Consider the following 25,266-nt stretch of genomic DNA (forward strand, 5'->3'; position numbering starts at 1 on the left):
TGGATTGATTTCACACGGCTCTTTAACTTCAAATCAGAGTCTGCATTTGCTGCCCGGGACCTGGGCCAAGCTTCCACTAAACTTTCCATGCTGGCTGCTCCCAGTCTCTCAGATCCCTTCATGAGGTAAGACCTTTCCTGATCACCAGCATTGCCCCCACAGATTCCTTTACTCTCTGTGTAACGTGCATTTTCATTTCTTCATAGCAACTGTAACTGAAATTTTCTGATTGTTCATTCTCTCTCCCCCTCAAGTCTTGAAAGCAAGAAACTTCTCCCCATGTACCTGGTACCCCTGGAGCCAGAACAGCACCTGGAAAAGGAAAGGGCTCCAGAAACATTGGCTGAATGTGATTTGGGGTCAGTAGAGGCACCCATTTAGATGCCTTCATGCCACCACACAAGCCTGGAGACTTCGCTTAAACTGTAAGTCCAACTATCCAGTCACTTAGTCATTTTTCTTTCTTATATCTACACACTAGAAATTTCTGCCTCAGCCTGCCTCTGCTCACTCCCAGCCTGGAAGCTTCACAAGGACCATCCTACAGAGCCCAGGACATCAGCTGCCCCCAGGTTCCAGGCTGTGGCAACAGATGCTACCACTGCCTCCATTCCTTCTTCCCCTCCCCAAGTGTTTTCTCTCCTATGAAAATATTGCACGAAGAAAATTTGAAAATTAGAGAAGCAGGAAGGCAGGGGGAAATCGCTCAAAATCTTCATACTTCTAGCATATTGGGATATTTCCTTATTCTCCCTCAAAGCATTTTCTTAAGATGATCTGTAAATAGTTGGCTAATCTTTTCTTTCTCATATCTTTAGCACTTACTGTCTTGGAAATTTTTCCATAAATTAAATAGCTAAGCGGTATTTCACTGAACTAGTACTGACATTTTCTTTTCAATTCTAATGTAGTCATAGCCATTTATCTTCAAATACAAATATTTGTTGATATTTAGAAATTTTGTTCTAGGATAGGTACCCATCTTGTCTGATAAAACCCAGTAGAGTCAGCTGAAGCCCTAAACACTGACAAACTACAAAATCCTCCTGGGTAAGTCATAATAAAAATACCAATTATATGGCACCCACATTTTCCTTTACAGTAACATAAGTGTAAAAACTTGCATGATAGTTAACCCGTCTCTCTGCTAAACCACAAGCTCCATGAACACCAGGACTTTGTCCATCTTATTCAGTGCCTAGCATGCAGGAGGTGCTCAGTGATTACTGGATAATCACTATACCACTGAGATTTTGAGAGAGAGAAAAGGAACCGCTGAATACCCATGTTCCAAACATCAACCCACCTCCCACTACCCCAACTTCACGCTTGGGAAAACACATATCCAACTCAGTTCCATTTATTCTTCATACAAATATTTTACAGTTTTATTTTTAAATCATTTACACATATTCATACAAAGAAAAATAAATTTCAAGATGGAACCTTGGGACCATGGTGGTTAAAAAAGCATCTCTCTGATCACTAGGACTGAAGACAAGGCGGGAGGCTCAGCAGTCATTTCTGGGGGTCAGTGCGTCTCCCCACACAGGGGACAGTTGAGAAGGATCCAAGGTGCTCCTTCATCTTCCCTCAATCTTCACCTTGTGCCGGTTTTATGAGGGAAGCGGATTTTTCAATGCTTTCCCCTAGAAACATTTCAAGAAGTACTGCAAAGGCTTATGGTAACACTAAACCCTCCCTCCCCAGGAATCTGCAATTCCTGGACCACTTTTCTGGAGAGTTAGCTCAAGTCCTACTCACAGGTCTTTCTCAGAGGAGGATGGCTGCACACCTCACTCTCTCATCCCACTAGCACCATCCTCCCACCGAAGCCCCCAATCTAAGCCCATCTGGTCCCCAGAAGGTTCATTCCACAAAGCAGCCTTCCTCCTCCCCACACTCTGCAGAACTGACCCAACAGCTCCTGAGGCCCCTAAGATGCCGGCAGCACTAGTGAGCACAGCACCGTATGCAAGGACTCTGAGCATTCACCGGGAGAGGTTCAAGAATGACACAACTATGAGACCCCCTTCAAAACTCAGCTCTGCTGGGTCAAATCAACGCTTTAATCAACCAGGCCAACTCCTAACACATCCCATCCTAGACACAGTCATCAGAGGTGCATGGTAGAGGAACCCCCAACGCACAGCTGCCCAAGGAAGCCGTGCAATTATCAACTCCCAGTACAAGTGGAGAAGGGACAGACATTACAAATGTGGTGGACCCTCTCAGAAATGGCAGCTGATGACAACAGTCACCCTATATCTTTGGGTCCTACCCAAAAAGCAGCACCAAGAAAGGGCACGATGAGCAGAGAGATCTGTAGCTGGATGCACAGCCCTTGAATCACCAAGGGACTCAAGACACCGCAGCTCGTTTTCCCACAATTGTGCAGGAACTAGAAGAGACTACCCACCCCTACATTGAGGCCGTTCCTGAGAGGCCGTACCGCTTGTGATCATCAGCCCACCCCCTTGGTAGGCCCATTTGGGGAGAGGGAGTCACATCCAGAGCGGGGACCCCTCCAGGCAGACACTCACAGGGCAGCCCATCCCACTGTCACTGGGGCAGGCCAAACATAGACAGGAGGGTGGACAGATCTCGGGAATCAGCTGCCCCATAGGCATCGCTCTGGCCTAACATAGACAATGCCAAACGCAGGGTGCTCCAGATGTTCTCTGACATGGCGCCCCCTTCACCCCGAGGACCCCGGCTTTTCCTCTGCATGTTCAAGGCTTCCAAAAAGTGTTCCACAGCCTCCCTGTAGGAAAGAGAAATGAAAGCCAATGAGCCAAACACCAATGGAAGGAGTCTGGTCAGTTAGTTGGCCTGAGAAAGAAAGTGGAGGCTAGTTAGAAAAGTAACAGGATCAGAGAATGAGGAAGAGGGCGAAGCAGGGAAAGCTCATTCACTCATTATCCAGTAGGTCCTCTCACCGGTGAGCCCCCAGGTTGATGCAGCTGATGCCCAGGTTATAGCGGGACCGTATGTAGCCAGGCTGCAGTTCGAGGGCCCGACGGTACGCAGCTACTGCTTCTTCACTCTGGTTTCCATTGGCCAAGGTGGCCCCTAGCTTATTCCACAGCAAATAATCCTGGGATAGGGGTGGAGAAGAATGAGAATCATAAGCCAGACTCACATCAAATTCTGCCCATTTCTGCCCCAGGTTCACCACTATTTGGCTGATGGTTTCCATCCCCTTCCTTTCTCAACAGCTCACAGCGCGGCCACGATGTCATGGCTCTCACCCCTGCACACTCCCCTATGTCCAGATGGCCTGTGCCCCCCCCCCCACTCCTCCCACAGCCACCAGCACATGGAGCCCTGGAATGAAATGTCCCCTGATTCCAAAGGTCCCCACGCGCCATTCTGAGAAAAGTCGTGCCCCATTCCCACTCCTCCCTAGGCTCACGTTGGGACGAACACTGAGGGCAGCCGTGAAGCAGTCCACCGCCTTGTCATACTCCCCACTCAGGTTGAAAAGGACTCCCAGACCGCACTGCACATCTGGGTCAATGGACGTGGGGTCCAGGCGCACAGCTGCCAAGAAGAGTTCTTTCACTTCAAGAAATAGGGAGCTGGACAAGCAAAAGAGGAGGTGGGAAGATAATATAGGTAAGTAATATAGGTATATTACCTACCCCTCCAAGTAATTATTTAGTCAATCATATTCCCAAGGCTCAAGCCACCAGCCAACCCTCCTACTTCCAAACTCTAATTCAGAAACCTGTTTTTTCTATTCCATCCACACTGCACGATAGAATGCCAACCTCCTTCAAGTCCATTCTGGGTCTCCCACCCCACTCTTAGATCCTCCATCTATCCAAACTTCCCAAATCAGGGTCTTATTGCTGGGCTTCAGGTTCCCGCTGTCGTCCAGGAAGCCCTCACACTTACTCCGACAACAGAGATCCCAGGATGCGCTTGCTGGGGCCCAGCCCTGCCCCACCGGCCCCTTCTTCACCAGGCACCACCAGATGGGCATAGGCAGGTGTGTAGCGCAGCCAGTCTCGCAGGGTCTCACAGGCCTGTCGCTGCAGGGACTCGTTGGTGAAGCTTACAGCCAGCGCCATCAGTGCTGTCAGGTTATCTGGCTTTAGCTCCAGACACCTGTTTGGACAGAGACAGGCAGAGCTAGTATCTGCAGTAACAACGGCACCCACTGGTACCCTGGGAGCTGAGCCAAGCTTCAGAATGCAGTCACCTGGCCTCACCTGCCAATACAGTCAGGATAAGACTTAGAAGAATCTTCGACATGTGAGTGGATAAAGTAAGTTACAGATCTGACAAGGGGAAAGTTTTAACAGCCAAGGAACCAGCCAGGGACCCACAAATAAATAATATCAAAAGCTGATGAAGGAATGGAACCAGCTCAAATTCACTCCAAACCTGAGAGTTTCATCATGAGAAGAGTCTCATGAGCAGCCAGAAAGAAGAAAAGGACCTGGGTCTGGGCTCCTATTATCTGAAGACTCTGTAGCATGAGGCACCACCTCCCTTCCTACAGTGTACTTACTTCCGCAGCGCGCTGATGGCTAAGAGTTCTTGTTCATTCTCTGCCTGTGTGGTACCCAGATACTGCCAAGCCTAAAGAGAAGTTGATGATTCCATCACCCCTTATTCACCTTTCCATCCTCCCATCCTCTGGATTCCACCCCCACCCCACCATCTCACTCTCATCCCTGCATCCCCACCCCAAGCCATCACCCAGGCTCTAGTGCATCTGTACTCCTCTCTGGGATCTCCCTCAAAACTGGAGGAAGTGGTCTCTACTCTGAAGTCAGAATGCTGAGTCCCTCACTTCCATGTGCTTGGGATCCTGCTGCACAGCTGCCTCGAACAGCAACACAGCATTCGGCAGGTCACCTTCCTGAAGTCGCTGCAGCCCTTCCTCAAAAGGCTGGGGGTGGTCACGCAGAGGGTTCTCCTCCTCAAACTGGTACCCCTAACAAGAAGAGAAGCCAGTGAGAACCCAACTAAGAGAGCACCACCATAGTCAGGGCAGCAGGAATGGGTGACGACAACCAAAACAAAGGAAGAAAAGAAGTTAACACCTCCAAAAATGTGGCAAATTTTCATATTGAAAAGGACAGCACCTATGACTAGGGCTAACATCACTTGGTATCGTGTTTACACTACTGTCTCCTTTCATAGTAACTGGAGAGCTAGGCAAGCCTCCAAACTGAGCAATGTTGGGAATAAGTTTGATTTATTAAGCTATAATTTAAGAAGTCTTTATAGGCCTGTATTTCCACTCCCTTGACGTCTCATCACTGGACAAGAGACATTTCTAACTGGATCTTCTTATAGTAATGCAATAAGTATTCCTTGGCTATTCAAAGGGCATTTCTCATTACCCCCAACAGTGTGATAAAGTACATGAAAATGGATTTTGGAGTCAGAGGCCCTGCCTTGCAAATTAACTCTCACCCCACTCCTGGAGTCATTACACATCCTAACTGGATACAGGTGTTCCAAGCAGTTGAATTATTTATTTATCAATTTCATTCTTTTTTTTTTAATTTAAATATTTTATTTTGCATAATTCTTACATCTTTTTTCATCTTTGCACAATGTATGCATTTTCATTTTGGTTATATTCCCCATGCAATTGCACCCCCCCCCCGATTTTTAATCTGTATCTGATAGTAAATAAAAGTTAGATCCCAAAATGCTTCAGAAAGACACTAGTCTCCTCTAGCTGAGAAGGTATCATTTGAGGGAAGAAGCATGATGTTATGTATGAAGCTTTCATGAACAACCAGTATTTCATGTAAGGCAGTGAGGTCATGTGGTACAATGGCAGTCACCAGTAAGCTGTGTGTGTTGAAAAAAGCAAATAAAACGCTCTTTTTTGAGGAGTAAATGGTTTTCATCCCAAAACAATATACCAGAATGAAAACAGGATGCAAAATACCAGGCAGAATCCCTTTAAATGGAGTTAGGAACAAATTAGAATGAAACTGTACATGATAAAGATATGAAGGAAGCCCTTCATTATTAGGAAAGTGCTAAAGAACCAGAAGCACTTAAATCTATCAGCAAAGTTCCAAACCATCAAAAGCTACCAGATGCAAACTGTAGTTGACAGAAATGAAGTTATTACAATGGAGGTTTTTTAGGAAACCAGACATTATAGGAAATGGCTTTGGGCTAAACACATAAAAAGTACGTCCACATTAAGAGTAGATTATATTCATGGGACATTTCTCTAATAAATATTTTGTCACATCTACTCTGCTCTACCTAATGAGAAAGCAGCTGTGGACCATCTATCAACAAATAAGCACAGCTGTGTTCCAATAAAACTTTATTTATGGACACTGAAATTTGAATCTTAGATAATTTTCACATCACAAAATATTACCTTTTTCCTTTTAAACCCATTTAAAATGTTAAAACTGTTCTCAGCTCACGGACACATAAAACAGATGGCAGGCCAGATTGCCAAGCCCCAATGTGGACAGCCGGAGTTCAACAAAATAAACCCTTCTGCATTCAACCTCAACTATGTCCATCAGCAATCCACGTGTTAAGCCACCTGTAGGAAACATGACTGTCATCTAAGACACAATTTCCTAATGAAAGTAATTCCTTCCTCTCAGAGTTACTGAGAACATCAGCTAGGAATATTCACCAAAGCCTGACAAAAAGCAGAAAGTACTTATCCTAAACAGACAAGATCCTCAGAAGACAATGTGACAGTGCCATGACCTGGCAGCCACAGGCAGCCTAAGCATCCTCTCATTCATGCCCCCTATGCATCTTGGGGTTCCACTAATTGCTAACAGAAAGACAGTTTCAAAATTAAAAGATCTGTGTAGATGGAAAAAAGAGTACTCCAGAGAAACCTGCAACACCCAAGGAATGCCTGGGGTCTCCCCAGTTAACCATCAGGTCAGCTCTACTGTCTGGTCTATTCCAAAATCTGAGAGGTCCATATTGTAGGTATAGGGTCACTTCTATGAGTCTGTCACATCACAGAAACTTCTCCTTTTGCCAACAATATACAATAGCTGCTTCAGCTATAGGTGTTATCTTGAACATTTAAGGGCAATCAATAAAAAATGGTACATTCATGGGCTTCCCCTGGTGGCGCAGCGGTTGAGCGCTGGGTTGCGAGGCTGCCTGCAGCCTCTGCAGCACCAGTTCGATCCCCAGCCACCAGTGAGGGTCCCACAAAAAAAAAAGGTACATTCATGAATTTACCTGACACAGTCAGAGCCACATTTGAAAAAAAATTACTACTGAGAGCTAATTCAATATTAATTAGCACAAAGCCAGATAAAATTTAAATTGTTCATTACCAATGAGTAACAAAGGACAGCACATTTTTGTGGAATATTAATACAAACAGTTCTAATACTAAGTTCACAATATCCTAAGGTAGCAATGATTTCAAAGAGTTCAGGAATCTAAAAACATAATTATATTTTTAAGCTTGAATCAAAATTTACATCTCACCTAGCCATGTCATTAATATGGGAGCAAAAAATGTTAAGAGGAAATACAGCTCAGATGAAATTAGTGCTGTGTCTATACTTCTCAAAAGCATGGAAATTCTTACCTAAAATTTGTAACTTGTTGTTTATAAGTTTGTCAACTTGTCATTGACGGGGCCTGTACAACTTGTCAAATTGTTAATACAAATAAACTCAAATTAATTATTAATAATTATTAATACAAATTATCCCAGGGATTTTTTTCAATTCCCCTTTATTAGAATTCCAAAGAAAAAACTTATGATGCCAAAACATAGGGCACTGTCCCAAGAAATAAGCTCATAAACTCTCTTTTCTATTATATCACAGGATAGGTCTCAGGAAACAGGCCAAAATAATGAACAAAAGCATTTTCCTAGTACTTGGCTTTCAAATCCCAGTCTTTTATTTAAAGTTATCTTGAACTTCATTCTTCCTATCTTTGTACAGTTCCCTTGTATCAAGATATATCTCCAGCATTCTACTTTACCTCACAGGCCCTGCTGGACTTAGTCCCAGAATTCTTTCCAACTCGATCTGAGCTTAGAAAAAGACATTGCAACACACCTCCCCAGTCCTGTTTTGTCTTTTTCAAAACCAAACAATTATCTAATTCTCTCCTTTCCCCTTTATGTTTCGACTCAGGAGAGTTCCATTATTAACCACATCACCTAAAACCTACAGATTTTTTCCACCATGTTACCCCTGAAATAACATACACTTCTCAATCAATAGGTATATGCAATATGCAAAATTCTATCATCTTTCACCAATGACTGTGGGGCAATTTTCCTAACATTTAAGTTACTCAATATAATCCTCTAAAAACACACTAAATTGGGGCAAAGGGTTAGTGCCTCCAGGCAGAGATTAGAATTTAAAATAAATTGACAAGTTAAAAGGCAAATAGATGTTAAGGCGTGGAGGCAGAGAGGTAAGATTACCACCTAGCACTCTCTATTGAAGGAATTCATCTTCTCAAAATGTTCTCGATCAACCTCCAAAGCAGAGCTCCTGAACACACCATCTGCAAAGCTCTATCCTAAGTGTTGTATCACTGCACTATCGTTATTTGTTCAGGGTGGTCTGTTATCAACTTTCCCATGCCAAGAATAAAGCGCACACTCAATGGCCAGGAGAGCAGGGGTAAGGGGATGATTCAGACTTCCCTTCATGAAAAGAAGCTCAAGAAAAAAAATTACTTAAAAATGGACACCCTTCAAATTCAGTATTAAAACAGATAAGGAAACCCTGCAACCTAAAAACCCAGTTCCTACCTTATCATAGGAAGCAGATGTGATGTCATCATAGTCAGAAAGCCAGGGGTGAGCCTCGGCATCCCGTTTGGCCATCTCCTCCAACTCTGCCTGCAACTTGTCCCAGAAATCGACATCAGACTGTAAGGAAGGGAAGGCAGGTAGAAGGAGATCCATCATGACTACCACCCCACCCACCCTCAGCAACACTAGGATGGATTCCCGAAGGCAGCAATTCTTAAATTTCAAAGTATTTAAGAATTATCTGAAGAGTTGTTAAAATGCAGATTCCGAGATCCTACCCACCAGATTCATTCAACAGTCTGAGGTGATGCCCAGGAATCTGCATTTCTGACAGGCACCCAGCCCACCCAACAGTTCTGACACAGGTGACCCAGAAACACTGTTTGAACGCTCATATCTTTGATGTTGATAGGCCCATTCTCTTGACAGTGCTTTCTCTTGGGCAGCCCTCCTACACCAGCTGCCCTCACCTCTAGAGCTGACTTGGCCTGTTCAAACTCCACATCAAGAGCAGATGTGTTTGCTGGTCTTGTGAACTGGTCAACCCAGGCTTCTGATGTACCCTGTGACAAAGAAGGATGGTTACACCACCACCAACTTCCTACCATCTAAATAGTGAGTATTTACTCTTTAGTATTACTAAATACTCTCGTGAGTATTTAGTCCAACCTGGACCTTCTGAGAAGAACAACCTCAGAATCTCTTTCCCACCCAATCAGGACCTAGATGCTACCAAGACAAGTTGTCAATAAAATCCCTTCCCCATCTGAAACCACTGAACACTGAAACCCAAGACCTGGGGCACCAGCACCTCTGAAGTAGGGCTAGGAGGTGACAATGTCCTACCTGCTGCTGTATAAACTCTGCTGCCCACTGTTCTGCCTGAGCTCGGCCAGACCCTGCACCGGAATCCAGGGACACCTGCCCCTCGCCAATCTGCCGCACGAATTTCAGGAACTGGGGCACAGAGACACACATAGGCCGCTTGGGAGAGGACTTCCAGGGGTGCACTCTCAACCAAGCCTGAGGAGTGCCTGCACCTGCCCCTTCCCCTGACCATCTCTAGCTGCAGACAAGATACACTATGACCCTGGAAAAAGTAGAGAGCAAAATGAAAGGGATCTCTGGCTTGAAAGATTTGAGAAGGCACAGAAAGGAGAAAGGATGAACAGACAAGGAAATGAGGGAAAGAACGTTGGCAGGAAGAGGCAGGTCCTAAGTCTCTGTTCTCCAGACAGGAAGGAGCAGACCTGAGATCTCATCTCCTTCTTCTCAAAGTAAACTGGGATAAAAGAAGCAAGACTTGATTTCCAGGACCAGCTCTGCTGGGCAAAGCAGCAGTGGGATGTGGCTCACCTCTGAGTTAGCCAGTTTGGGGTCATCCACCTTGGCCACAAAGTCGCTGGCCGTGTGCTGCAGGTCCTCCTCAGGGTGATACTCATCATACCTGGAACAGGGAGGGGCCGCACACTTTACAGGCTAATCTGCCACCACTTCCCAGGCAACTCCCCACTCCTGACCCATGGCAATTACAATTCCTGTGGGGGTAAGTGAGGATGACACTTCCTCACTCTCTTCATAAGGGCGTACAAATTCTAATTTACTTAAGGGACACTGGGTAGGAGTGACAAGGTGCTAGCTACCTCCTTTTCCTTCTCCCTTTCCCAAACATATCTTTGCAGAGAAGGAATAGATAGTTTCAGGCTCCAAATATAAAAGGGAACAGGGTACTTAAGGTAAAATTACGAACTCTTGGTAGGACAGTTAAAATTCTTGATTTGATTATATCCAAGACATAAATTCATAGAGGTAATAATACAAGTAAAAACTTCAATGCAGAAAATGAGGGCGCTGCCAGGCAGTGTGAGGATGTGGAAGCCTGGAGAAGGTGGGAGGCAGGGACGTGCCCAATACTCCCTTCACTGGGATCATTCTCGCAGGAAGAAGCTAGACTCACCAATGGTCAGTGGTGGTTGTTCCCTCAGGCTCTCCCAGCCACAGTTTCTCCTCTGACTGTTCTAGATATTCCTCAGCCCAGCGGGCAGGGGACACAGACAAAGGATCTGCAAGGAGCAGAGGTGGGAAGTCACAGGGGGTTCAGAGGGGAACAAGGGGAAGGGACAGTACACATGCCAACTGGTCCTGTGAAATAAGCCAAAGCAGACAAAATCCTGCTGGACCCCTCAGACCCTCATCTAAGTTTTCAACCCACTCCCACTTCCAAGGGGCCTAGAGCAGAAATTTACTGAGCATTGCTCAGTAAGGAGACTTGGAAATGGATTAAGAACGAAACCCTTTGCTTGAAGAACATGGTACCTCAGTAAAAAAAAAAAAAAAAAAAAAAGGAAAAAGGCAGGCACTAGGCCCTCCTTCCTCCTGGAAGAAACTGCTTGGGACTGGTAAAGAGCTAAGGAATCCTGGTTCTTAATCAAACCTCTGGTCTGTTCTCTACCTACAGAGTTCACAGCATCCCAACATAAGGAGCCTCATATTTCACCTCTCCACACCTACTAAGAGGATCCAAAAGGAGGAACGCTAGGGCACAGTTCCCTGGGAGGCTCACTCAGGCCCCTACTCCCCACAAATACACACTACACTACGCTGACTTCTATCAATTCTGATTAGTTTTGAGGGCATACTTTTAAAAGACTAATTCTAGTAATAGCTTTAGCAGCTCTGATGGAAAGGGCACTGCAACAACATCAGAATAAACACATCAAGGCAACAGATGGAATGAGAGTGCTGAACTGTTTCTCAACCCCAAGGACTTTGCCTCCACTGAAGTCCGAAAACAAAAGCAATGAGACAGATTATTCAACAGAGTCCTAGAAAATGGGTAAACACAGAGAAGGCATGTGCCTGCAGTGTTCTCTCCTTCTGGCTTTGCAACCGTATCCTTACAAACCAGAAACTGAAACTGTGACCCTGTCTTTATCCCCAATGTAAAGATCTGCCATTGCTTTTAACACTGAGAAGGCAGACTTATCCCCTCACTATCAATGTATAGCAGAACTTTCTATTCCATTTACCTGAAACTTTGAATAATTTCAACACAGTAATCTCAACATGAGAAAGTACTGTTAAAATTTGAATGAACAAAGCACCAAGACTCTTAGAATATAGCTATTTGTAAGTAATATATTATGAATATAATAAAAGATGTGGCTGATGATTTTTTTTTTTTTTTTTTTGATCATGGACTCTCAATACTTACACCCACAGTTCTTACAGGCATCATTTCTCTTTCTCTTTTGCCCCAGCTAGGCTGTTGGCTGAGGAATGGAGACCTAATAAGGAGATGCTGAGTACTTAAATAGACTGTATAATGCCTCCAGTCCCTTCACCCGACTGTTGAAAAATGAGCACTCCCTCCTCCTTACTCTCCCTCACTCCCTGCTCTCAACTGGAGTATTTTTGTAAAAGCTCTATTCTGGCCACAAGTGCTCCTTGAATTACTGAGAAATGCTCTTCTCAAGGACAAGAAGCAACAGAAAAAATACAAAGCACCTGGGACTTCAAAACAGACATGAAATAATTAGAAAAAACCTCAAAGGTGAGAGAAGTCATCCTCAAATAGTTCTAATTTGGTATTTGGCCATATTAACCACAAGATTCTGAAATTTCTGGCACTGAGACCCCATTCTGATAATGGAGTCAAAATAAAATAACCAAAAATACCACATGGCCTTCACAATATTTCTTAAGAAAATCTTACAGAAAATAAGATTTATTTGGATGCCTCAGAAATTGAAGCAACTCAGGTCTACAGAAGGGGGTATCCTGGTCATGCAGATTAGTAGACTGAGAACCAACAACTTAGATACCAAATACCCAATTCAGAACACTGGCCTCATGTAGCTTCTCACTGTGCGTTCACTCCATCTAGGCACATGTACCCCAGATTCAGGAGTCAAAAACTCAGAACTTGCTACCTTTATGCATGAAAGTTTGTGTTTGCTAAACAGCACAGTGATGGATCCAGAATCAGCCTACCCGAATTCAATTCCCAAGTCGTCACTTATTCTTTGTCCATCTTCAGATAAGTTACTTAAACCTCTATGTTTCCCTTTCTTTATCTATAAAATAGAGATAATAACAGCTACCTCACAGGGGAGAGTATGGAGAACAAATGAAATAATGCATATAGAAAACACATAGTAACAAATATTAGCCATCACTATCACTGTTGTCTGCTCATGGCAAACCCATGCCAAAAGTAGAAAACATCACAATGAGATTACTGTCCCTTACTCCACAGCCTCTTTCTCTGTCACCGGGGGAGCTCTATTGCCAATCACCTTCAGCTTCTGCTGACAGCTGCTCTTCCTATGCTCTTCCTATGGAAGCCAGGTTTCTCCCTCATGATTACTGCATGAGCCTCACATCACGTTAGCCAAGGCTGTCTAAATTCAAATCCCCTGAATGATGAGTTCTATCCTTAGAGCTGAGCAATCTGCAAGACTGACAAGGATTGAGCCCAGGAGATTTGGGGTTGGTGTGAGGGGGTGCAGATTCCATCTCTACCTTGACTGTGGTGACAGTTACACAAATCTACACATGTGATAAATGAACATAAAACTAAATACACACACTAATGGGGATTTGTAAAACTGTGAAATCTAGAAAGCTCTCTGGATTGCACCAATGGCAATTTCTGATTCTCATATCACACATAACAAAAGGTCACACAAAATGTTGTTATAAAATGATGGGGGCGGGGTGGGGTGAAGAACACACAGAACCTGCCTGTATTTTTTTTGCAACTTCCAGTGAAACATGAATTATTTCCAAATAAAACATTACAACAACAACAAAAAAAAACTGAGCTTCTAAGTTCCTTTTAAACGTGATTCTAGAATTCTAACAATGAGGATATAAAATAATAAGGATTTGAATATAAACTTCTCTCATCTTAAATTCTATTAATCCACAGTAACCACTATCAGCAATAAAACCAGCCATAAATGCTGAGGTTAATAAAAAAAAATGAGTTACTAGAAAATCAATTCCCTTTAGGTCTTTCTCCCAGATCTCTACTCATTCATTCAATAAATACTGAAAGTTCACTACATATAAAGCGACATACTCCTGCAGGCTAACAGTTTTACGAAGGCAGACTCCAAACAGTCCAACTTTCATTCCCAGCTTTCCAGGCATAGTTCCAAAAGGATGTTCAAAACAAAAGCAGAAAGAGACTCCAAAAAGGATTTAACACATAAGGTCAAACACACTTTATTAAAGTTATTTTTCAGGGTAAGGAAGATTTCCCTAAGCTGCAAGCAATTCAGGTAACTAAAACAAAAATCTCATCAAATCTCAATGCTCATAAAGAAATGATTTTTTTTTTGAATTATCAAAAATGACTGAGGCCCACATTATAACAGAAGCCTCTCCATGATAAGAGACAGCATTTAAATCTAAGGTTTGTATGAAAATTGAGCCTTGTTCTGATGGAGAGTCTTTGTTATAATTCAGATTTTTCATTCGAGGTGATTCCACAAAGATCATCTTCAGTGACAATGTAATGGTGCTAAGTATGGAGTCTAGAGTCAGACAGATATGAGTCTGAATGTCATCTCTGTTAATGATTTTGGGCAAAGTGTTTAACCTTTCCAAGTCTCAGATGCCTTATCTATGAAACAGGGAGGAATATCGATCTCATGTTACTCTGACAACCACAAGGGTTTAAGAACACCACTATTAATAAAACCAAGAACATCTACTGTTCAACCTTAACTCCAGGTAGGATGGGAGTCATGATAAAAGACCAGTACCTTTAATTATATAAAGTGAGTCTTTGCTGTTGGACTTCAGGTTTTCTCCAGTGAGAGGAGGAAGCCCAATTTTTAGAATAAAAATGATGGGATGAGAAACCAATTAGTTCCCTTAATCATGTCAAGAAAATTCAGGAACTATGTGATATGAGCACAATAAGAGTCTAGAATTCTTGTAACTTCCTTAATTTTTATCTCTTCTTATTCCCATATTCTCAAATTGGAAAAAGACTAGCAACAATCCTCTTTGAAAGCAATTAGGAAGAAAGTTGGTTCTCTCTCCCCACTCCACCCACACAGATGTGTATATATGTATATGTATGTGTGTCTGTGTGTATATATATATATACATATATATACAATCTTGCATAACCAGAGCAATTATCAAAATCTGAAATTTTAATATTGATTCAACACTATTATCAAATTCACAGCCTGTATTAAGCAGTAATCAATTGTCTTAACAATGCCTTTTGCAGCAACTGCTACAAAGGGGCCCAAAAAAAGGAAAAAAGGAAGAGGAGCACTGAAGAGAATACCTTTCTCCAAGCCCCTTATCAGAGAGGCTAAGGGGTAAAAGTTGAATCCCACAGGGTGCAGTGAGCAAGAATGAGCTGAAAGAGGGAAAATTAGGCTGGGATGCTGCAAAGTTTTAGATGCAGGCCTGGCTAGTAAAGTGCATGGCTAAGCCCACAGGGTCTGGAACCTTCCAACCCACACTGAGACCCCAACTTCAACATTTACACAGCTGTATCACCTTGGAGAAGTGACTTAACCTCCAAGCTTCAGTTTTCTTATCTATAAACTGGGGATAAAAACAATTACTACCTCGATCTGGGGATTAAACATACAATGCATTTAAGATTCTTAATACAAAATCTGGAACACAGTAACTAAACATTAGCTATTATTAACTTTTATTATTATCACCAGGGTACAGTGTTTGCCCCCAAGGTTATACTTCAGGCCCCTGAAATTCACAACTGCACCTCCAAGGCCCCATCTCTGTTCAAGATGACATAATGCCAGAATCCCACGGGCCAGGCTGAACAGTTCTCTCTTCCTGATCAACACTGCCTTCAAGCCAATCTGTGGATTCTCTCCACCAAACTATAGTGATTAAATTCTACAAAACAAAAAGTACACCTAACTTCTCATGTTCTCGCCTCTCTCTCTGATATTCCAAAATCTCTTCTCCAATTCAAACTCAGTCCTCTGTTTAATATAAACTTCAATTCCCTATTACCTCCTAAGGGAAATCAGGTTCATGACTGTTCATGACCTATAGAAATGAAAAGTTATAAGCAGCTAAAATCACTCCATATCCTAAGATGTAGTGGAGGAACAGTAAAGAACTGGGACTGCCCCATAGGAACCATTCTAAATTTCCCCATGACAAGCCTCACCTGTAACTTCAGAGATGAATTCTTGGGACCAGTCTGTCTCATTATAATCCTGAGTTACATCCACCGCATCACCAGCTGCAAGAAACTCCTGGGCCCAGTTCTCAGACAAAGCCAAGTCTGCCACGCCAGGGGCTTAAGAAAGAGAAAGAACTATGAAAGACAAGAAATACATTTCATTCATCCCACCTAAGGTACCCTGAGAGCGCATGAAAGCTGTTTCCTTTGTGTTCACCTGATTTTCAGTTCCCCAAAGCCAGCACCATCCATGCGGGCCTATCTATACAGAACACAGTGATCTCCACTCCCACCAGACCCACCTCTCTGGGGTGCCTGGCGGAAGTTTGACTGTTCAATCTCCTGCATCTCTGCCAAAAGATCATCCATTTTGAAGGTCTGAGGGGCACGGGACACAAGGGGTGCATTCTGGTCCTGGAGGAATTCAGCCACCAACTGTCAGAAGAGAAATGGCAAAATGAACTCAGCAAGAGACAAGACCCATTAGAAGGGGCATACTAATGTCAATTACAAGGGAAACAGAAACTACAGATTCGGAAGCACTGAAAGAGTACATATTAAAACAACAATCTGAACAGCTAGAGCAACTCTCATTGGTCAGGAAAAGTCCAACAATTGAAATACGGGTTAGTCAAGTTTAAAATAAAAACACAATGGGTCACAGGAAAATGCAATGGAAATATACATTAGCATATTTACCTCATCTTCAGAGGCGACTCCCAAAGGCTTAGAGACCTAATACAGAAAAGACAGAAGACAGGCAATGTGGCTCAATGAGGAAGACCACAGATAATGCAACTCAGTTAAACAGGGGTTAGAGTTTCAGCTCTACCATTCATATGACCTTGGGCAAGTCACAAAACTTCCCTGAGCCTTAGTTTTTTCATCTATAAAATGGTTCCCTTCATCTACATAAAGACGTGCAGTACTTAGCATAATGTTTAGTAAACACTCATTAAGTAAACACTCATTTTATTTTTGCAACAATGACAAGACAGTTATCCCAAAGTGTCCATCTGGACCCTCCACCCCAGGCTTTCCACCTCGAGGACACTTACCGCCTCCGAGGCTGGGGTTCCTGGAGGCCAAGGGCCTGGCCTCAACCCCTCCTGTCGAAGGGCCTTGTCCTGGGTGAAGTGCCCCGCCAGCTTCATGAGCGGATTGGCACCCCCGCATTCGGCCTCCACCAGCTCCCGCATTGCCATGGTGACCGCCAGCTCTCTGATGGGCAAAGGTTTGAAACTGAGGTCCGGGAGCCAGACCCTTCCACAACTCAGCCCGTACCTGCTGCCCCAGGTAATTAGCCACAGGCCACCCTCCACCTCTGCTGGACGGCATGAGGGGCCCGGCGCCCTCCTGCCGCGTCCCCCAGTTTCCAAAGCCACCCCCCGCCCCCCGACCCGCGCAAAGGCGACCACTTTCGGCCTGGGCCTCCCGCGGCCTCCACGACTGCGGTCTCGGGTGGCGGGACAGGCTGGCAGCCGACCCCACAGAAGGGCCTGGACCCCTGGGGACGATGGTGAACAATTCCGCAAGGGCAGTAGCGGGGCGAGGGCCGAGCGAGGGGGAGTGGGGCCGCCGCCAGGCCGTAAGCCCAGACCCCACGGCCCCGTCGTCGGGGTGCATCGTCGGGGGTCATTCCCTCTCCGTAAGTCACCTGAGCCCAGCCCGCTCGGCCGGTCCCGGTCCGTCTCCCGCGCTCCCGACCACCCCTTCTCCTCCGCCCCCGGGACTCCCGAGGACACCGCAAGGGCAGGGGGGCAGCCTGGGGTCGTGTCCCCGGGCCCCCGGAGCCTGGTGCTCACCGCCGCGCGCCGCGCCGCACCACCAGCCGGGGCACCTGGATCGCCCAGGAGGGTAGGAGAAAGGGAGGGGGAGGGGAAAGGGAGGGGAGGGAAGGGAGTCAGGGGCGGGGCTCCGGCTTAAAGGGGCCTGCACCGCCTCGCTACGGCTGTATCCTGGCGAAGCTGTTTCAAAAGATGAGGCCTTAAGACGGCGACGCGGCGAGCCGGAAGGAGCTGCTATCTTATTAAAGGGGAAGAGCCGTCTTAAAGGGGAAGTCCTGGAGCGTGGACTCCGGGACTGCTCCAAAGGATGGCGGACGCTAGGATTTGTTATTTGGAAACCTCAAAGAATGGCGCGAGGAGAGATTTCTTCCTGAGATTTGGGGGAAAGCTACGGGTACGAGATCTTGGGCTCAGCTCATCTCGTCTCTTCCCGGAGGGCGCGTTGCGACCCAAGGGGATTCTATGCCCTTCCTGGGCCTCAGTTTCTCGCCTAAAATAAGGACTAATCTTCCTAAACGCCCAGGCAGGTAAGAAAAAGACCCTAACACGGGAGTTCGGGTGTCAAATCCGCCGCCTTCGCCAGCCTTCCGACCTTTCCTCTTCCAAATTGCCCCAGCTGGGCAGCGTCACAGTCTCCATGGAGACAGAGGCCTGCCCCCAATCTCTTTGCCACCTCTACGCAATGGAGGGGCGGGCGGGGGGTGGGGGAGACGGGAGAGAGGAGGGACACTGTATGATGACAAATTCCGGAGACTAAAATAAAGTCCAACGCATCGTGAGACCTCAAGCTGGTATATATGGGGAAGGTACAGAATGAGTCACTCCCCTCTCATCTTTCTCTCTCCACTGACCAAGGTCACCGTGGTGGGTGGCCTTATCCCTGCTGCTCCAGACTAAGAACGCACATACATGCTGCAAGAAACGATATTTAATCACGGAATAAGCCTCCAGCGCTCCATCTGCCAGAGAATTGGCTCTGGTGTCAAGCCTCAAGGTCACTGAAAACAAAACGTGATCTCTCACCTGGCTCTGAGAACAAGGGACTTTTGGTGTCATGAAGATGGGCAGGAGGTACTTGGAGTTGCTAGTAGATAAGCTATGAGGGCTGAGAGCCAAAAGGAGCGACATGTCATCCCATCTCAGGATACAGGAGAGGTGGCAGGTAGACAGCAGGTGGCGCCCTGGCCCAGGCTCGTTTCCTGGCTGTCTTGCAGATTCAAAGGTTGAGGTCTCAGGGACCTGAGGGGCTTGACTATAAATAAACTCATACCTGGAAAGGTAGGGCAGCTACTTTGTCATCTCAAGGAGCAGAACAGCAAACAGACTTGAAGATTCTGCAAATGTTCTTTTCACTTACTTTTCACTTTCTTTCAGAGGCCCTGACCCCATACCTCCTTTTCCCCTGAGATACACAAATCCCAACCTTTGCATGTTCACTGTTCTCAGACTGCCACTGTAATGAGAATACTTCTTACTTAATAAGTTAAACCATGCCAAAGGGAAAACGATGCCTGGAAAGTGCATACTTTAAACAAGAGGATCCCTGGAGAGAACAATGTTTAACTGAAAGCCTAGGCTATGGTAGAATTTCCAAAAATCAAAGCAACAGGGACTTTTCCCAGAATTGCTCTGACATCAAGTCACCATATTGATGCTGGACTTAGTGCAGGGACACCCCATCAGCATAGCACACTACAGCCCAAAACATCACATGCATAACCTTCTGTTCTGCTAGGAATTTAAAACTGATTAGCAGTAACTCCCTATGTGCCCAGCTTGTGGGAGAAAGATAATAATGATAGCTGATGTTTAGCCAATGCTTCCTAAAATCCAGGCATTGTACTAAGCACTTTATGTGCTTTAGTGCCTTTAGTCTTCATAATACCCCTGTGAAATAGGTATTACTAACCCCACTATAGATAAGAGTTATCCATAATCACACAGCTAGAAAATCAATCCAGACAGAATTCCAAATACCTACACATTATACAGCATTTCCTCCCAGTATTAGAGATGCCTTGCTTGTAAGTGCTGGAAAGCTTTGGTCTCCTAAGCCATAGAATTCTTCACCATTTTCTGACCCACAAGTCCAAGCCAGACTCTGGGGCTAAGAAGGGACTAATAGAATTACTGGGGTACTTAGTTGATTGAAGTTCTTGATTTAAAATCCTAGATTTTGTTAATCCAAATTCAACTTCATTTATTCTGTTCACAAAAGTTATTATTATAAAATAAATTCATCATTTTCATGTATTCTTTCATTAATATTTGATTAATTTGAATTTAATGAGTTAAATTCCTCCAAGTTTTAGACACTTAAACTGTATGTATTATATGCCAATCATTGTTTTTAGCACTTCTCAAATACTGATGTATTTAACCTTCATAATAACTTAATAACTTTTATTATCTCAGGCTCAGAGGGGGTAAATGACTTACCCAGTTTTCTACTAATAAATAGCAAAGCTGTGATTGGAACCTACCCCAGCATCATAAAACTTTGACCAGCTCTGTTTCCGACCTGGGCCACTTCTCCCCTCCTTGGGCCACCTAGTGGTCCCCCATTCCCTGGAAGTCACCATATTGATGCTGGACTTAGTGCAGGAATACCCCATCACATAGCACACTATAGCCCAAAACTCCTGTGATCAAGTGATCCCATGCCGTAGCTTCCTGATTAGTTGGGATCACAGGTGTGTGCCACCGCACCTGCATGGAACTTTATGTGTAAAGAACCGAAGTAAAATATTTTTGTCTTTGCAGACCAGACAATCTCTGACACAACTACTCAGCTCTACTCCTATATCGTGAAAGCTATCACAGACAATACATAAACAAATGAGCATCTCTATGTGCCAATAAAACTTTTTATAGACACTGAAATTTGAATCTTATATCACTGTCACATGTCACAAAATACTATTCTTTTGATTTTTTTCAACCATTTGCAAATGTTAAAGCCATTCTTAACTTGCTGACTATACAAAGAGAGGAAGCAGACCATAGTTAGCTTACCTTTGTCCTATACAGTCTGGCTCCAGAGTTCATGCTCTTAAACATTATGCTTTACTTTCCCTTTTTAAAAATAAGTGCAGCATTGTAAGCCAATGTTACCTAAATAATTTTTTAATTAGCAAGACAAAAAATAATTTAAATTAAAAATAAATTGTTTTAAATAATTTTAAACTACAATGCAGTTAATATTTATATTTTAAAGCATCTGAAGTGCCTCACAAACAACCCTATCAGGTAAAATCTTTCTTATATCTAATTCAGTTCTGTAAATCTAATAAATCAAACTTATAAACTTTCAGCAAATTTTTCTAGGCTTCCTAAAATCACAAGTCTAAAACATTACTTCCTAAATTGAAGAAGATACATCAGATTCTCTCAAACATCAAACATGTAACTCATGAAGCCATTTTACACACCTCTGAAAAGCAAATTGATTGGCCTGGGTAGGTCAAGATTACTGGGTTAAATTTGGAATCACATGGTGAAGCCTAGTGCATTTTTATTCACTGCTTTAAATTGATAGGTAGTTAGTAGATGCAGGTAAATAAAGAAGATCTAGAGCCCTAATAAACAAGATTTATTGTATTCATTCTCAGGTCTTCTGTTATGCCATTCATAGAGTGTGTTCATTCAATTCCAGTGCCCAATAAAAATTAATATGACTTGCACCCCACCCAATAAAGTAGCTCATATTCTACTTTAATGTCTACTTATTGTTTCTGATTACTTTAGACACAATAAATTTATGACTCCAGTTAAAAAAAATTTTGGAATCACAGTACAGATGAAGGTTAGAGTTTTGAGACCAAAACACAAGACTTGGGAGCTACTTATTCCCAAGACAGTGCTGTCTGAATCACAAGTGAACACTCGCAACCCCTTTCAAAAGATGAGTTCTATTTGCTTTGTCACAGATTGGTTAAGCCCAGTTCCTTTGACTAATAGTTTTACCCAACTCACAAGTCAGAATTTTACCTAGTTTTCTTATCTCATTTAGATGCAGCTTATTTCTTTCTCAACTGGTCTTGAGTAAACTTTGTTAAGTATTGAGTTCTCTATTCCTTTACATTGGGGAAGAGGAAAAGAAGGAACCATCTCATCTGATTTGATTCTTTTGTTTTTTAATGACAGTTACATTGCATTGCAATGGGAAGTCCATGCTCTGGAAATTGCCAGTGAAGGTACAGTCTTTTTTTTTTATTTTTTTTTATAGAGGCATGTTTTATTTTATTTATTTATGTGTTTTTTTGTTTGTTTTTTGTCCATACATGCACTGGGCACAGTCAGAAGCGCGGGAGGGCGAGAGAATTCACCAGAGCCAGAGCAGGGAGCAGAGCAGGCAGAAGGACCGAAGTACACTGCTGAGGGGAGCAGCGGGCGGCAGGAGAGGTCTGCGCGCCATGTGGGACCCTCCTCTGGTGGCCAGGGAGCAGCCGGGGATCCAACCAGCACCGCAGAGGCCGCAGGCAGCTTCGCAACCCAGCGCTCAACCGCTGCGCCACCGGGGAGTCCCTGAAGGTACAGTCTTAACACATGTTCATTTGGAAGGATTTGTTCACATTTCCATCTCCTTTCAGTCCCAGTAGCCATCATTGGCAGAGACATGACATTGGAAAAGAGCTGTATGTGTCAGGAGACTCAGCAATCTTGGCTTATCTAAATAGACACAAATAAATCTCAATTTGTTTTCAAAACGTTCAGAGTCATATCTAAATATACCCAAGTGGATCCAGCACTACCAACCTAGTTCTGGGCACAAAATTTCTAACTCCATAGTATTAGGATATGTTAACCCTGTAATAATACTAGTTTTCTATTGCTGCTTTAATGAATGATCACAAATGTGTGGATTAAAACAACCCAATTTCTGTTCTTAAAATTCTGGAGGACACAAGTCTGAAATGGTTCTTACCAGGCTAAAATGCAGGTATCAGCAGAGCCTGATTCCTTCTAGAGGCTCTAGAGGGAATCTGTTTCCTTTTCTTTCCAGATTCTGCACCCAGCATTGTTGGGTCAAGTTCTTCTTACACCACTGTTCCTCTGGTCCTCACCTGACTGCCTCCCTCTTCCAATTAATAAAGACCTTTGTGATTACATAGAGTTCACTTCGAAGATACAGAATAACCTTTCTATTTTAAGGTCAGCTAATTAGCAACTTTAGTTCTCCTTTGCCTAAAATAGTCACAGGTTCTAGAGATCATAACATGGACCTTTGGGGGCCACATTATTCCACCCCACACCCAATGAAGGCCGCCTTCAGGAATGAAGAGAAAATCAAGACATTCTTGATGAAGAGAAAGTAAGAGTCTAGCAGATCTTCCATAAGTTAATGGCCAGCTAGAGTTTCCGGAGCAGAAAGGAAACAATAAAATAAAAAACCTTGGAACATCATGAAAGTAGCAAGAATACAGTAATCAAAAATATGGATAAATTCAGTAGGTTTGAGTTTTCTCAAATGTGTTTGATAGTTTAAGCAAAATTTATAAGCTTGTTTGTTTTATGGGATAAACATTAGCTAAAGGCATGAAACCTGCCTTTGACTCACAGTTGTCCCTGGTTAGTTATATTCACCACCTATGAGTTGCTGTAACTTTGGCCTGATACCTCACATATCCCTAAAAGGTCTCCATCTCCAACTCCTGTGACGTTAGGCTGTGACTCACTACTCATCCAGTGAGTCATGTCCAGTGCCCTGCCAGTCTTATTTTAACTCAATAATTCAACAGGTATGTTTTGAGCACAAGTCCTTCTGCCAGTTCCCAATTCCTTATAACACTGTTTCTAGGCATTTACCCTGATACCTACATTACCTTTAAATCCTGTCCACCCCACCACCACCACACACACACATACATTTCCTGCCGTTAAGAGCACCCTAAACAGTCTGTTCCCTTTGAGACCTCTAATACATTGATGAATTCTAAAAAGTATTATTCTAAAAAGTATTTCCAAAAAATGAGACAAGACTGGAAGAAAATATTTGCAAACACATATCTGGTAAAAGACTGGTAATATACACTGAACTCTTAAGCCTCAATAATAAGAAAACAAACCAATTTTAAAGTGGGCAAAAGATCTGAACCAACTCCCCAACAAAGAATATATGCAAATGGAAAGTAAGCATATGAAAAAATGCTCAATGGCATGTTGTTAAGGAAATGCAAATTAAAACAATAAGACTCAACCATACACATATTAGAAGGGCTGAAATCCAAAATTCTGAGTGTCAAATGCTAGTGAGGCTGTAGAGCAACAGAAACTCTCATTCATTGCTGGTGGGAATGCAAAATGGTGCAGCTGTTTTGGAAGACAATTTGGAAGTGCCTTTCAAAATTAGACATACTCTTACCCACAATTCAGCAATCATGCTCCTTAGACTTACAAACAAGATGGGTTTTGGTTCAAGACAGATTGATGTATTTACTCAAAGGAGCTGAAAGCTTGTCCACACAAACCCCTGACTATGAATGTTCATAGCACCTTTATTCATAACTGTCAAAACTTAGAAGCAATCAAGATGCCCTTCAGCCACAGGTGAATGAATCAACCATGATTCATTCATACAATGAAATGTTTTTCAGTGATAAAAGAAATGGGCTTAAGAAAATATAAAGAAGCTGTCAAGTCATGAAAAGAAATGGAGGAAACTTCAAATGCTTATTGCTAAGCATTATTGCTATGATTTCAATTATATAACACTTTTTTAATTATGAGACTACTTTGCATAACTCTTTTGTCACAGGCTAGTTTCCCTGGGAAACAGATTGTACCATGGGAATTTGCAAATGCAAAGTTTATTGGGGAGTGCCCTCAGGATCTGCATCTTCAGGACAGCCAAGGAAGCAGGTCTCCGCAGAGACATTAAACTTTGAATTCAACTTCATATGAATTCAAAAAGAACTCTTACCCATAAGGGAAGTTGTCTATATACTTCTTCTCTCCTCACCTCCCCAAAGAATATACAGATAAATATATCCCTTATTTCTTAATAAGGTTTTGGAAACAATTCCAAAAGTAAAAAATCAATTTTAGTGATATGCACAAGCAAAATGCAAAATCTATAGTAAAAAAAAAAAGGCAACAGATATAGCAATAAAAAATATAAAATGCTAGGATTATTTCCATCAGAGAAATTGTGGAGAAAATTGAGACTTTTTACAAGGCTCTAAATAAGTAGAGTGTTCTTAGATCAGAAATTCCCCCAAACTGATCATTTATCCTCAATGAGCATTTATGATTTATTAAACAGATTGATTCTAAAATTCACCTGCTAGAGTCAGGGCCCAATAGTCTTAATATATTCATGAGGAAGAGTAAGGTGAGTGCAGTTTCTTTACAAACAACCTGCAAGAGAGGTTGACGTATTGATAAATAGAGAATTTACTGAACAGAAATCAGTCTGTCATTACATAGTCAAGTTGCCCATAACCAAACCTACATTCACTCTTAGGTAACAAAACCCTTTAGCTAACATGCCTACTGGTATATAGATGCCAGCATGTAAT

The 25,266-nt window shown here is 43.3% G+C and overlaps 1 protein-coding gene and 1 long non-coding RNA gene across 8 annotated transcripts; one reads left to right on the forward strand and one right to left on the reverse strand.

Annotated features, from left to right (window-relative positions):
- Positions 1 to 1,340: 1,340 nt before the first annotated feature.
- Positions 1,341 to 17,832, reverse strand: PEX5 (peroxisomal biogenesis factor 5). Of its 7 annotated transcripts, XM_037514410.2 has the most exons (17): positions 17,765 to 17,832; positions 17,018 to 17,180; positions 16,659 to 16,694; positions 16,262 to 16,394; positions 15,945 to 16,076; positions 10,722 to 10,827; positions 10,121 to 10,211; positions 9,611 to 9,721; positions 9,235 to 9,327; positions 8,762 to 8,881; positions 4,805 to 4,948; positions 4,520 to 4,590; positions 3,901 to 4,113; positions 3,416 to 3,581; positions 2,940 to 3,097; positions 2,544 to 2,764; positions 1,341 to 1,649 (listed from the first exon to the last, which is right to left on the reverse strand). In XM_037514410.2, the coding sequence occupies exons 2-16, from the start codon at positions 17,162 to 17,164 to the stop codon at positions 2,563 to 2,565; spliced, it is 1,923 nt and encodes a 640-aa protein (XP_037370307.1). In that variant the 5' UTR covers positions 17,165 to 17,180; positions 17,765 to 17,832; the 3' UTR covers positions 1,341 to 1,649; positions 2,544 to 2,562. The 7 variants fall into 7 exon arrangements, with proteins under 7 accessions (XP_037370307.1, XP_037370308.1, XP_037370306.1 ...); XM_037514411.2 differs by having other exon boundaries at positions 1,341 to 2,764; positions 8,762 to 8,857; XM_037514409.2 differs by having other exon boundaries at positions 1,341 to 2,764; positions 17,765 to 17,831.
- Positions 17,833 to 18,012: 180 nt separating this feature from the next.
- Positions 18,013 to 22,129, forward strand: LOC119248375 (uncharacterized). Its single transcript, XR_005125915.2, has 3 exons — positions 18,013 to 18,273; positions 21,893 to 21,942; positions 22,045 to 22,129. It is a non-coding gene; the product is annotated as an uncharacterized LOC119248375 (long non-coding RNA).
- The last annotated feature ends 3,137 nt before the right edge of the window (positions 22,130 to 25,266 follow it).

This window comes from Talpa occidentalis, unplaced genomic scaffold (assembly GCF_014898055.3).
Source record: "Talpa occidentalis isolate TD23 unplaced genomic scaffold, MPIMG_talOcc4v2.1 talOcc4.16, whole genome shotgun sequence".
Lineage (NCBI taxonomy): Eukaryota > Metazoa > Chordata > Mammalia > Eulipotyphla > Talpidae > Talpa > Talpa occidentalis.

What these genes read in the sequence shown, in the direction of transcription:
- PEX5 (XM_037514410.2), bottom strand. Translation starts at nt 17,164, where the DNA reads ATGGCAATGCGGGAGCTGGTGGAGGCCGAATGCGGGGGTGCCAATCCG. An exon ending in CCAAACTGGCTAACTCAGAG is followed by an intron (nt 9,722 to 10,120) that starts GTGAGCCACATC and finishes TCTGTGCCCCAG; the next exon opens with TTCCTGAAATTCGTGCGGCA. An exon ending in AGGATCCCAAGCACATGGAA is followed by an intron (nt 4,591 to 4,804) that starts GTGAGGGACTCA and finishes ACTTCTCTTTAG; the next exon opens with GCTTGGCAGTATCTGGGTAC.